This window comes from Myotis brandtii, unplaced genomic scaffold (genome assembly GCF_000412655.1).
Source record: "Myotis brandtii unplaced genomic scaffold, ASM41265v1 scaffold148, whole genome shotgun sequence".
Taxonomy (NCBI): Eukaryota; Metazoa; Chordata; class Mammalia; order Chiroptera; family Vespertilionidae; genus Myotis; species Myotis brandtii.
This window is the reverse complement of record NW_005355347.1, coordinates 82561-94904: the sequence shown is the minus strand read 5'-3', so window position 1 is coordinate 94904 and position 12344 is coordinate 82561. Positions and strand designations below refer to the sequence as shown.

At 54.0% G+C, this 12344-nt stretch overlaps 2 protein-coding genes across 2 annotated transcripts in view; one reads left to right on the top strand and one right to left on the bottom strand.

Annotated features, from left to right (window-relative positions):
• RBP3 (retinol binding protein 3, interstitial) overlaps positions 1 to 4083 on the top strand; it is a 16944-nt gene extending 12861 nt beyond the window's left edge. The window contains 13 exon segments of the mRNA XM_014535671.1: positions 14 to 34; positions 36 to 77; positions 79 to 167; positions 170 to 424; positions 427 to 476; positions 478 to 619; positions 622 to 654; positions 657 to 872; positions 875 to 922; positions 925 to 984; positions 987 to 1085; positions 1088 to 1165; positions 3944 to 4083. Of these exon segments, the coding sequence (XP_014391157.1) occupies positions 14 to 34; positions 36 to 77; positions 79 to 167; positions 170 to 424; positions 427 to 476; positions 478 to 619; positions 622 to 654; positions 657 to 872; positions 875 to 922; positions 925 to 984; positions 987 to 1085; positions 1088 to 1165; positions 3944 to 4083 (1273 nt within the window).
• A 5031-nt stretch (positions 4084 to 9114) lies between these two features.
• On the bottom strand, positions 9115 to 10798 carry ZNF488 (zinc finger protein 488). The gene is made up of 2 exons (XM_005861313.2): positions 10746 to 10798; positions 9115 to 10166 (listed from the first exon to the last, which is right to left on the bottom strand). The coding sequence occupies exon 2, from the start codon at positions 10039 to 10041 to the stop codon at positions 9115 to 9117; it is 927 nt and encodes a 308-aa protein (XP_005861375.1). The 5' UTR covers positions 10042 to 10166; positions 10746 to 10798.
• Between the last annotated feature and the right edge of the window lie 1546 nt (positions 10799 to 12344).

Sequence of the window (12344 nt, the reverse complement as noted above, 5' to 3'; positions counted from 1 at the left end):
GCCCCGATGGCAGCGGGCTGGCCGAGGAGGCCCTGCAGGGCCCAACAGGTGCTGGCGTTCCACCGGGGCCTGGGGCCTTGGTAAAGGGCACGCGTGTCTGCTGGAGGCTCACTATGCACAGCCTGTCGGGCAGATAGGAGACCTGCTATGAAACAAGCTGGCCAGAGGGCCTACCGCACAGCCATGGACCTGGAGTCCGTGGCTTCCCAGCTCACGGCTGACCTGTAAGAGGTGTCTGTCTGGAGACTACCATGCTCTGGTGCTGCACAACCTTAGGGGCTGGCACCAGAGGAGGCGCCCCCTCTCCTGCCGGCTCCTCCCCCAGGAGCCCTCCTACCTCATCGGGCCCTGTTCAAGACGAGGTGCTGCCAGCCCGCTGGGCTACTTGCGCTTTGAGCCATGGCTGAGCTGGAGACCATGAAGGCATCGGGCCGCAGCTGACGCTGCTGGTGTGGCAGAGGCTGGTGGACACGACCAGCCGTGCTGGTCATCGATCTGCGCTACAACCCTGGCAGCTACTCCATGGAGGGGCCCCTGCTCTGTTCCTACTTTCCTGAGGCAGAGCCCCGCCAGTACCTCTACTCTGTCTTTGGCAGGGCCACCTCGAGGGTCACAGAGGTGCGGCCCTTCCCCAGGTGACTGGTCAGCGCTACAGCCCCACAAGGACCTGCACATCCTGATGAGCCACACCAGCAGGTCGGCAACGAAGGCTTTTGCTCACACCATGCAGGACCTGCGGCAGGCCACCGTCATCAGGGAGCCCACGGCTGGAGGGGCCCTCTCTGTGGGCATCTACCAGGTGGGCAGAAGTCCCTTATATGCCTCCATGCCCACGCCGATGGCCCTGAGCACCAGCACTGGCAAGACCTGGGACTGGCAGGAGGAGAGCCTGACATCACCGTGCCCACGAGCGAGGCCCTCTCCATGCCCAGGACATAGCGGGCCTGCGCGCCAAGGTGCCCCCTGTGCTGCAGACCGCCGGAAGCCGGTCATGGATAACTATGCCTCCCCTGATGTGGCTGCCAAACTGAGCCATCTGCAGAGCTGTTATTCGAGGGTGACCTCTGAAGGGGCACTGGCTGAGATGCTGGGGCTGACCTGCAGGTGCTGTCTGGGGGCCCACACCTGAAGACAGCCCAGATTCCTGAGGATCATGCCCATGCAGGTGAGAGGCACGGGGGGCTGGGCTGAGCACAGTTCCATTAGGGGGCTGACTGACTGCACGCCCATGCTCTGTGCGAGGTGCAAGGTGACAGCTTCCAGACTTATTTTCACCTTTGAGCTCTTACCAGCCACATCTTGTTTTCTCTCCCTCTGCATCCCATCCACTCCCATGCTCAGGGGTCCCTGAGCACCTCTGTGGAGCATTGGTACCCACAGGGACGCGGTTTGGAAACCCGGGGTATAGAAGGTGCTACTCTCTTGTCTGGGTGAAGACAGGTGTTTGCGGGGCTTCTCATTGTCAGTGCTGGGAAGAGTCGGTAAGTTAGTGAAACACTGAGCGGGCGAATCAGTGCTGAGGAGTTTGCTGCTGGGTGGGTGCAATATTATATCTTATTTAACCCTCTATATTCATAGTCGTATCATTTCAACACATGCTCAATATAAAAATTATTATGAATGATATGTTTTATACAAAGTCTTTAAAATCTTACAGCACATCCCCATGCTCATGTGTCACTTGTCTAGTGTGCTCAACGGACATCTGTAGCTGGCGGCTCCCGTGTGAGATAAGGGGCCATGCACCCCTAACCTACTGGAGTCACCAGGGGCCCAAAAGTGAGAAGCCTTTAGGACTCTGTCCAAAGTCGTGGAGGGGGTGAGGCCGGCAGAGAGGGGCACCCAGGCCAAACCGTCTGAGTGAGGAGAGTGCTGGAGCCTCTGGCCTGGCTGCCTGCTGACCCGGGCAGCAGATGCCGCAGGCACGTCCCTAGGGCACTGGGCTGGCTGCCACACAACCCTGACCTCACCAGCACCCTCCCCCAACTCCAGAGCTGTGGAATCTGGGCACACTGCTGGGCCACCACCAATACCAAGGAGTTGCCACTGGAAAACAGAGCCATCCCTATCTAAACAGGAAAGTCCAGATGGGAGGAAAGGTTCACTCCAGTTCCTTTTCCTTCTGCTAAATTCAAATGAGTTTCAGTGCATGGTAGAATTTTAGTACCCTGTTCATGTCCAGGATGTATGTGTGGCCCCCTGAAAGGCTTACATTATAGGGGTTCTCTCTGTCCCACATGGGTGCACACACACACACACACACACACAGAATATATACAGGATGTCCCCAAAAATGTATACACATTTTAACACCTGATAGCTCCATTTTGAAAATGAAATATATTTTAATAAACACTGCCTTTATCATTATTCAGAGTGTGTGTATACATTTTTGGGGACACCCTATATATACGGCTATCAGGTGATCACCTCCTTCAAACCTACATGATTTCTTCTAGGTGGTTGAACCAAGGATGATATTTTAAGTTTCTTCTCTATACCTTTCTTTTTTCTTAAATCCTTATAATGAGTACATCAGATTATTTTCAAATGCAGCAATCATTATTCCAAAAAATAAAATATATAAGACCAAATAAATTATAGAATTGAGTCAGTAACCATGCCTTAGTAATCACTAGTGGTTAAAAGTTGGGCTTTACTTTCGATATCATTTGGATTTCCGCGCTACTGGCATTTATTGACAGTTTATTTCATTTAAGGTGTCGGGCTAGATGCTGTGGGGTTCACAGGTGACGAGATTCTGGTGGGTGTTAAACAGGGGGAGGCGCAGAGCAGCTCTGAGGCTGGGCATGTGCACAGTCCCTCTCCCGAGCGTCACAGCACATGGGCCAGCATCATTAGCATGTGCACAGGAGTCAGCTGACTCGGAGCTCAGGAAGCCACAGGAGGTCACGCATCCAGCACAACGCACATTTGTCCGGCATTTGCCACCCAGTACTTGCACCCCTTTGGGGTTCAGAGAATTGCTCCCCATATGAGCCTGTGGGAAACAGACACGCTGAGGAGCAGTGCGTTGTTGGGACCCAGGTTCCCGCTTCAGCCCAGCTATGTCTCAGTTGGGTAACTCCGGGCAATTTACTTCACCTCCTTGGGCCTCCGTTTGCTCCTCTCTGAAGTGGTAGAGATAATAGCACCTTCGGGTGCTGGAGATTAAAGAAATTAATTTGGTGCCCAGCCAATGTGAGCTGGCACCATCACCCCACTCTGAAGCTGTACACCCAGAAGCCTACTCTCCCAGCCCCCTGACGGCTGAGTTTAGGCTCATGGTCCTTCCTGAGCCAATCAGAGGCTCTTGTAGGATGTTTAATCTGAGCAGCACCGGCCAGATGCCCAGTGTGCAAAGCAGCACATTTGTGCTGCTCAGCGTCCTCAGCCGTCCTCCTGCCTGACCATGGCCTTGGCCCTGCTGAGTAGCTCTTTGTCCCTGCCCCTGGTCCAACCTGGGTCCCCAACCTTCCTACCCAACCTTGGGGGCAGCCCAGGCTCCTCTCAACATATCCCTTTCTGCTTCAGTCAGCCATGTCTCTGCTCTCTGACAACAGACTTCACTGTCTCAGGCAGCTGGGTAGGGAGTAGGCGAGAGGTGAACCCACATCTGTCTGGTTGCTTTGGGAATCTTAGGGGAGTCCCGGGGGGGATGGTCAGCAGAATACTCCCCAGTTTTCCAGGGGTGTTCTTTCAGGGTCCTGGTCTCCCAGAGCCAGGACAGGAGGTCCTTAGTCATTGCAGGTGGTCCTGGTGCCGCCCACCTGGGTTTGCTGCTTCTCTGGGCCTGGAGCTGAAATACAGCTGAAGCTGATGTTATCTCCAGGTGACTTCTGATCGGCTGTGGTTGCTCTTCTGGTTTGTTCGGCTGTCTGTCTCAGTTTCCCTGTTCCACTTGTCCTGGATCACTGACCTGCCTCATGGCTCTGGGTTCCAGGACCCACACCAGGCCACACCCTGCCAGGCTCTCTGCAGTTAGAAGAGGAGAGGAAAGGCGGCCTCCGCTGTCAGGATCCTGAGGCTCGGCTCAGCCCCACCTGGGAAGCAGGGCCGGGCACCTCTCCAGGAGGAGTGTGAAGGAGGCGCCTGAGACCTGCATAGGTGCTCCCTCTTCAGGGAGGGCTGGAGCCCAGAGGGGAGGCCCAGCTCTCCTCCCAGCACCCTCCTGCTTCCCGTGCCCCTGCATCTGCCCACACAGCCCAACACAGCCAGCAGCCACACTTGGGGGCCCTGGTTACCCACACAGCTTTCATGCAAGGAGAGGACACAGCTCAAAAAGGAAAGTTATACAATCCATGGTAGACCGCTGGACAAGGAAAACTTCCTCTGAGGCCCCCACTGGATGGGGCCCATCTCCACCTTCTCCACCTACTGGTCCCCATAGGATTAGTGCCACTTGGCCTACGGGCCTATTCACTGCCATGTTCACCAGGGCAGCCAGTGCTAAAAATAGCCACCTAGTCCAGGCCCTTTAGAATAGCAAGGGCAGCAGAGGCCACTGGTGTCCTGTCTTCTGCCCTGGGAAAGCACAGATGGTCGGGGAAGAAAAAGTTGAATTTAAAGAACCCCAACCCTTTCCTCAGCATGCACTGACACCTCAGTCCCCATTCAAAAATGGTTTAAAAAAATTACTTTCTCCTAAGAAATGGCACAAATCAAAACACATCAGAAAATGATTTACTTTTTAAATAAAAGGTTTATTTTCTATGGGGTTTATATCTTGCTATATGACGTTTACCTCACAAGACTTCTAGTACAAAAAACAAACACATGCAAATAGCAGGGTGTTAGCCATTTCTCTGAAAAGAAGTGGCCTGCAGGGAAGGCCTGCTGACTCCAGGGGGTGCAAACACCTTACAAAATGAGGAAGGCTGCCTGGTTCTCCTCGGGACAACTCCTGCTGCCTTTCACCCTGAGCATTCTCCTCCTGTGCCCAGAGGAGTCAGGCAGTATGGAGGAGGCTGGCAGCACCAGGCCCAGCACCGGGCCTGTGCGGAGACTGGGACCATAGCAGAGTGAGGGGCCTCCAGGTGGTTCCTGCCTCTCCCCATCACCGCCACCGCCGCCACCATCACCACCACCATCACCATCACCACCACCACCACCACCACCACCACCACCACACTCGAGTCCCTGCACCCCATTTCAGCCATCAGTTTAGAGGCCACCTGCATTGGCTGACCTCTAACTTCACAAGCAGTGCTGATTCTGGCGTGGACTTGGCCTGGTGCTGAGCCTTTACCCAGGACATCTGAGCTGCAGGCTGTCGGGACTGCCTTTCCTCACTTTCCCCCCTCTTGCCCCAACTCGGGCAGGACTCACTCACTTTCAGTAACCCAATATACAGTCATTTGAAGAGAATCCACAGCCAGAAACTGGCCAAAAGTTGAAATCCAGGATCCCAGACTTATCAAGGTTTTACTTCTCTTCTAGATAAAAACAGGAAGAAAAGCAGATCTTGGTTAAAATTGAGAAATAAAATGTATCTGAATTCAAAATGTCTTATTTTAGCCTCATTGGCACATTTTTTGGACTTTGATAAATTGTAACTGAATGGCTGCTGGAAGGTAGTTTACTAGAATATAACTAGCCATTTTTCTAGCCACTGTAGCTATTTTCCTTCTCCTTGCCTAAGAAGTTGGCCAAGCTTTTCTGTTCATTGACTTGGTGGCTTCTGTGTTACCTAATGACAGCATTGCCAGAAAACCACCAAGACCCAGGACCCGGGGGGGGGGGGGGGGGGGGGGGGGGGGGGGGGGGGGGGGCGGCCAAGGGAGGAGGAGAAAAGACAGAGCACACTGGGAAATAGTGGCAAAGCCACCAGGCAGTGTGGGGAGACGGCATGACGTTGAAAGAGCTGCCTGCTTAGGTGCGGGTGTGGGGAACTTTGTCTGAACTTGAGAGGCCGGAGAGGAAGTTCCAAAAGACAGATTGCATATCCCACCACAGCCAGCAGGTTGGGGTGCAGAGATTAAATTTGACTTAGAGAATTTAAGGAATTTAGCCATTTTCACCCAAGGCTTGTGGAGAAAAGTCATACCTGCTGATGTGATGTTTTGTGGCAACATCACCAGCCAACACTTAATGGTCCAGAAGGTGGCAGAGACGCTTGGGCAAAGTCACGATGAAAAGTGACTCCGCTCCAGTAGATGAAGGAAAGCAGGAGAGAAGAATGGACGAGACAAGATTCAACTGTCAAGAGGACTTTGGGAGCCCAGCTGGTGACGAGCAGTAACTGCCACTTTCATGAGCTGTAAGTCATCACCTCTGTAAGTCTTCTTCCAGTTTGTCAGTTTAAGTGTCGGCAAAGCAACTTGCATTAACATCAATTTTTACCAAAATGAAGTCCATCTTCAAAGTCAATTTTTATCAAACCGAATTCCATCTTAAAAACTGAGTTGGAAAAAGGTGTTTTATTGTGCTTCTTCCTAAGTTTAATTAAGCTAATTCGCTTTAATTTACTTTTTTTCAAAATGCCTCCCTTGCTTGTGAGTGGTGCGGCCACTGTTAGTAATAATTCCCTTGGAGGCCACAGCTGTGGCTCCTTGAGTCCAGCCAGCCAGGAAGATGCCAGACTGGGCCTCCCTGCTGCCGCGGGAACCCTGGCCTTGGGAACCCCTCACCACCACTTGCCCTGCAATACTTTGCAGCCAGCTTATGCACAGGCGACAGTGCTTACTGCTGTGAAGCGAGGGAATGGATGAGAATTCTACACTCTCGATTCCAAATGTCTATTTTATCTTCCTATAATGAATGTATGCCTTTCAAAGTGATTTCACAGAAATGATGGACCAATCCAGTAGCCAGAGGAGGATGGCTGCGCACGCCATTTGACAGAGGTCCAAATGCGGTGAGAAGCTGATGTGGCCTTGTGAGCAGTGAGGCGGAAGCAGCCTGCCTCACGCCTGCCATGTGCCTGCCTCGCTCTGCTCTGAGGAAACAGCAGTGCCCAAAGCACTCATGGAGCTCACACTCTATGGATAGGACACAGTCAACAAGACAGATCGCATGCAAGCTGGTGATAAGCGCTAAAGAGAAAGGCAACAGGAAGGTGAGTGGGGGCAGGCAGGGGGCAAGCTGAAGTCAATGTCTGGTCCTAGTTTGTAAAGCATCCTCAAGGACATATGAGCTCTCGGAGCAGATGTGTGGCAGGCGAGGAAGGATGTGAGCTCAGCGTGAGGAGGTCCTGGGGTCTTGTCCTTGCACCCATGGTCTTAGGAAAGTCAGTTAACCTCCTGCAGTTTAGTTTCTTCTGCAGTAAAATGGGAATTAAATATCTCCCTCCTGGGTACCTCATGTGGATGAAATGATGCCTGGAATGACAGTGTGGAGCCTCAGGTCCAAACCTGCAAGGGGCCCCTTCTGCCCACCTGGGACAGCAGAGGGGGACTCCTTGCAGCGTCAGTCTCTCTGGGCAAATTCTGCCCCCACACGGCTGGCTGTCCAAGGGGCTGGCCTGCAGGCCTTTTCTCCAAGCCTCCCCGTGAGAAAGGAGGTTTCTGTTGGTGCCTGTAGGGAGCACAGGGCTCCTTTCAGATGCAAAGGAAAGGCCTCAGGGGGGCCTCTCCTCTCCTCCAGCCCATCCTTCCCTTCCCACTGAGGCCAGAGGCCCCCTCCAAATGCTTCTCAGAGCCGAACCTCCATGTCTGGTCCAGACTCTTCTCTTTCAAGGCCCTCGTGCATCTCCATCTTCTCTGAGGGCTGCCTCCCCCACACAGTCCTCCTGCCTGCCTTATGGCTCCCTGGCGCCTCTGCGCTCTGACCACCCTCCTTCCAGCCACTGCCCTCCCTGTCTAAATCACCAGCACTGCTGACTTTCAGGCTCAGTTCATGCTCCTCCCCCGCCCCCCCACTCCTCAGAAGGCCTCCAGGGATGCCACACCCCCTTTCCCACAGGTCTGATTTAGGCGTGCTCCCCATGGTACCCCCACTAGATCCTTCCAACCACAAGCCTGAGCTCTGTGATGGAGGCCCCACCAGAGGGCTGCAAGCTGCAGCTCAAATGAAGAAATCCGGAAAGTGAAGCGGAAACCAGCCTGCATGCCATCGGGGTTTATGGCCTGGTGGCCTGGGGTTTGCAAGGACGAACATGGAAATGCAGAAGAGATAATGGGACCCAGAACCCTCCCGCTGCTCACAACATGTTAAACCTTGAGCTTTGGCACACGCTCCCTTCCTGAGAGCCACAGATGCAGAACGTGGAGAACCATGGGTGAACTACTGACCCCAGTCTTCACGCTCCTGTGCTCCTGTGGTAGGTGACACACCCACTCGCTCCGCCTGGCTCCACCATGGCAGCATGCACATTTCACTCCTTAACCTTGAACTTGGCCACTGACTTGCTTTGGCCAAAGAGATGTTCTCAGAAGTGACCCAGGAAGTGGACATGCCCTCTTGTGCTGTGGTGTGACCACGAGAGAAGCATGATCTGGGTAGCCCATCCGTTCCAGAGACAGAGCCCGGAAAAGACCAGCCCAACCCCACCAACCCACAGACCCGCGGGTGGGAAATCGATACTATGGGTTGTTGGCCACTTCGATTTTGTTACGTAGCAACAGCTGACTAATCCGGACAATGATAATAAGCATCCTTCACACAGTGATCACACTGTTCCAGGCTGTGCTGGCCTGTTTCCTCACGTCTTTCCATGTAACCCTGACAACACCCCAAAACACACGTGTCATATCTCCATTTCACAGATAAGAAAACTGGGGCTCAGGCAGATAGGGCAGTTTGTTCAAGGGCAGGTCTGGTATGTAAAAGGGCCGAGACTCAAATCCAGGCTTGTCTGTCTCCAAAGCCCGTGCTGCAAGCCAAACGCGGCTCCATGGAGCCCGGGCGTGGTGCCAGGGCGGCCCCCTCTGGAAGATGGTGGAAGCACTTTGCGCCCAGTAGTCCCAACACCCTGGGTTAGCAAAGCGCATCACTTTATTTCATGAGTTTATTTACTTCAAAACATATCCCAGCCAAGGACTCCCTCTTTCAGTTATGACGGAGCCGTTCGTGGGCGCATCCCGAAGCAGACGCCCTGCAGACGCTGCGGACAGCTTTCTGCGTGGCGCCCCGGGGGAGTCGCGCTCCTTGCCACGCCCAGCCCACGGCCACCTGTCAGCGGTGAGAAGTCATGTGCCGGGAGAGATGGTGGCGCTCCCGGAAGTACTCACGGCAGATGGGGCACATGAGTGCTTCTTCTCTCAGCTTCTTAGAATGCAGGTCAGGCCCCGCATGTTCCTTTCTGTGGTGGGACCGCATATGAAAAACCAGGTCAGAGGTCAGGCGAAAGGAGAGGTTGCACTTTGCGCACCAGTTCTGGGTGGCCAAGCCCAGAGACATGAACGCGGATGGTAGGAGGGCCCAGGAGACCGAGGAGGAAGCGGAGGCTGTGGGTATCTGGGCCATGGCATGCTTTAGCCACAGCGTGGGGGCACCTGCGGAAGCATTGCCGAGAGCAGCATTTTGTGGCAGCATCTGCAGGTTCCAGAAATCACTCACCGAAACCTTGGAATTGGAACGTCTAGGCCAGCAAGGGATGTCTATTATTTGCATGGGTCCCACCAGCTCCCCCAGGGCATCTGCAGGTCTGCCTGCCTGGAAGAGAGAGGCCGGCCCAGGTCTCCCTGATGGGCACCTGGCTGGTTTGCTGAAGGCACTTCTTTGCTCCCTTCCGGCACTGCTAGGCCACGCGGAGAAGACTGCGCTGCCAGCTGGGTCCCTAGGGATGCCCTGCGTCAGCTGCCGAGGGCCAGGCTGGCCTGTGGAGCCATCATGCTCCCTCTCCTTGGCCCACATGCCCTGTAGCCTTTTCTTGAGATGAGGCATCTCCATGAAGGCGCTCTGCTCTTGTTCCCAGCGCACCGTCCGGGCCAGTGCTTTTCCCAGTCTCAGCTCGCCTGGGGGTGTTGATCGTGCCAGCTCTGCGCCGGCCTCCTCCTGGCCACCACCACTGAGGGCAGCCTTGGAGCCCAGGTGCTCTGTTTGCTCCAGCAGCACTGGCTTGCAGCCCCGGGTTTGCAGGACCCCCTTTCCAGCAGCCATGTGGACTAATGGGACCTGGGACAGCTCAGCAAGGTGGACACTCCCACAGGTGTCGTCTTCAGGGAAGAGCTATGAGATTGGAGAGCTCCCCATGGGTGGGCCAGCCACACTTGGACCACAGGCCTCTGCAGAGAGAGGAAGCAACAGGCAGTTGTTTGCATCCAAAGAATCCTGACTACTATAGATGCCACACTCACCCAGTCTCAGAGCTTTATGCCACCTGCTTTCACCTCCAGTTCTCCATCAGGGAAGGACAATACTGCACAATGCTGCCACTCAGAGGCGTGACTCAGTACTGTTTCCACACCTGTCAGCATCCAGGCAGCAGCGACTGCATTAACGGAGCACACAAGGCATCCACCAGCCAGTTCTGACTTTGTGGGCAGCTCTAACATGTTTGCATGCTGATTTAGGGCAGTTTGCATTTCTTGCTACACAGCATGCCAATCCCCCCCAAATCCTCAGAAATGCCAAGAACTTTAAGCACCTAGGGACAGGAGCTCCTGCGGGTACAGGCATCCAGAGAGATAAAAGCTGAAGCAATAAATACCCAGGCATGGCAGGGTGAGTGTGGGGCTGTACCTGGCTTCCACTACTACACCTGGGGGGTCAGCCACCTCTGTGCTTGGTCCCTCCCCGGAACTAGTGGGAGTCCTCCCGTCTGTCTCCACTCGCTGAAAGTGCCAACACTGGGTTCTCCTCACCTTAATCCACCTACTTTTCTTCTGCTCATCTGGCAACTGGCAGCTGTCCTCTTGTGCCCACTCGCTGGGCATGCTCAGATGAACCAGCTTCCACAGGCTCTTGAGGCTTTGAGGGGACGTATACGGCGGCATATGTGAGGGTGGCATTGAAGAGGAGAGGGTGCCCTCAGCCGAACTGGGGAGACACTCTTCCCTGCCTTTCCCTCATCAGCTCCACCAGCAAGTTCTAGAAATGGGGAAACCCATCTCCAACACCCACTCAGCCAGCAAGCAGTGCTGCTGGGCCACACTCCAAGTTTTCATATTGGAAACGATTTCCGCAGGCCCAGGAGGACCTGACCGCAGGCGCCTAGCTTCCTCACAGGCACCTGCGCGGGCTTGTTACGCATAAACACCACGTGGGCTCATGTCAACTGCTTCCTCCTGCCCTGCCTCCTGCCCACATGCAAAGGAAGCGCAGGCACTCTCTCCTCCCTCCATCTTGGGGGCAGGAGTCCACGATAGGTGCTTTGCACGTGTCACCTCCTTCCATTCTCACCATTTTTCACAGACAAGTGGACTCGAGTTTTGGAAAGCTACACACCCTGCCCGAAGTTCCCTGAAAGTAGAAATTGCAGCTGGGGTTGAAACCCAAGAGTGTGTCCCCAAAGCCCGCTTGGGCTGCACTACCCATGTCAGCCTCACATGCCCCAAACTGTGCTTCCAGGGAATCTGAGCCCTTCTTTTTTTATTTAACTTAATTTTATTTTGTTGTGGACAGTATTATCGATGCCTCCCTGTGGTCCTGCTGCACCTCGCATTCCTCTGCAGACACCCCCACTGGGCTCCTTCGCCGCTCAGGTGGCCTCTGCCAACCACAGATGTGTGGACCCTGTTGCCAGACTTGTCTAGAGTGCCCTGAGCCACAGACGTGACAACCCTTTCCTCAGCACTGAACTTTTGGATATGTGGCCTGACTGCAGGATGGAATATTTTGCTACCAGGATCCTTCATGATATAAAAATGGACGTCATTGTTTATTGGCTACATAAGTGTCTCCGTGCCAGAGGCTCAATCACCTTACTTCATGGACTTTTCACAGCAACCATCTGAGGAAAGTTGCATTGTCTCAACTCAACTGCGTTCATCTTCAATCTGCCCAATACCAGGCTGCTAAGCTCAGCGCTGCACCTCCAGCTTTGTGAGACACTGTGGATCCGGACTCTGCTCACTGCTGTGTTAGATATCCAACCAATTTCACTTTCCATCAGTGCTACAAGACAAATCTTAATAATGAGGAGAAGAATGAAGAAGAAAAGGAAATGATATAACATAAAAATAATAATAATGAGGAGGAGCAGGAAAAGGAGGAGGAAGCAAAAAAGCAAATGAAGATGCTGACGGGGACTCTGGCATGACTCAGCCCCCCTGAGGGTCACCACTCTCCCATGTGTCTGCGCTGCTGGGTAATATCACTCAGGCAAGTGCAGAGAATGTCCTGCCAAATTCTGCTGCGGCCCTATCTAAGCCCAGGCCACTCTGTGTGCCACAGTCACCAGATCTGAGCTTCTCAGATGGAAAGTGATGCGAGTCTGACATGGCTTGTCCAGTGAGCCCCTG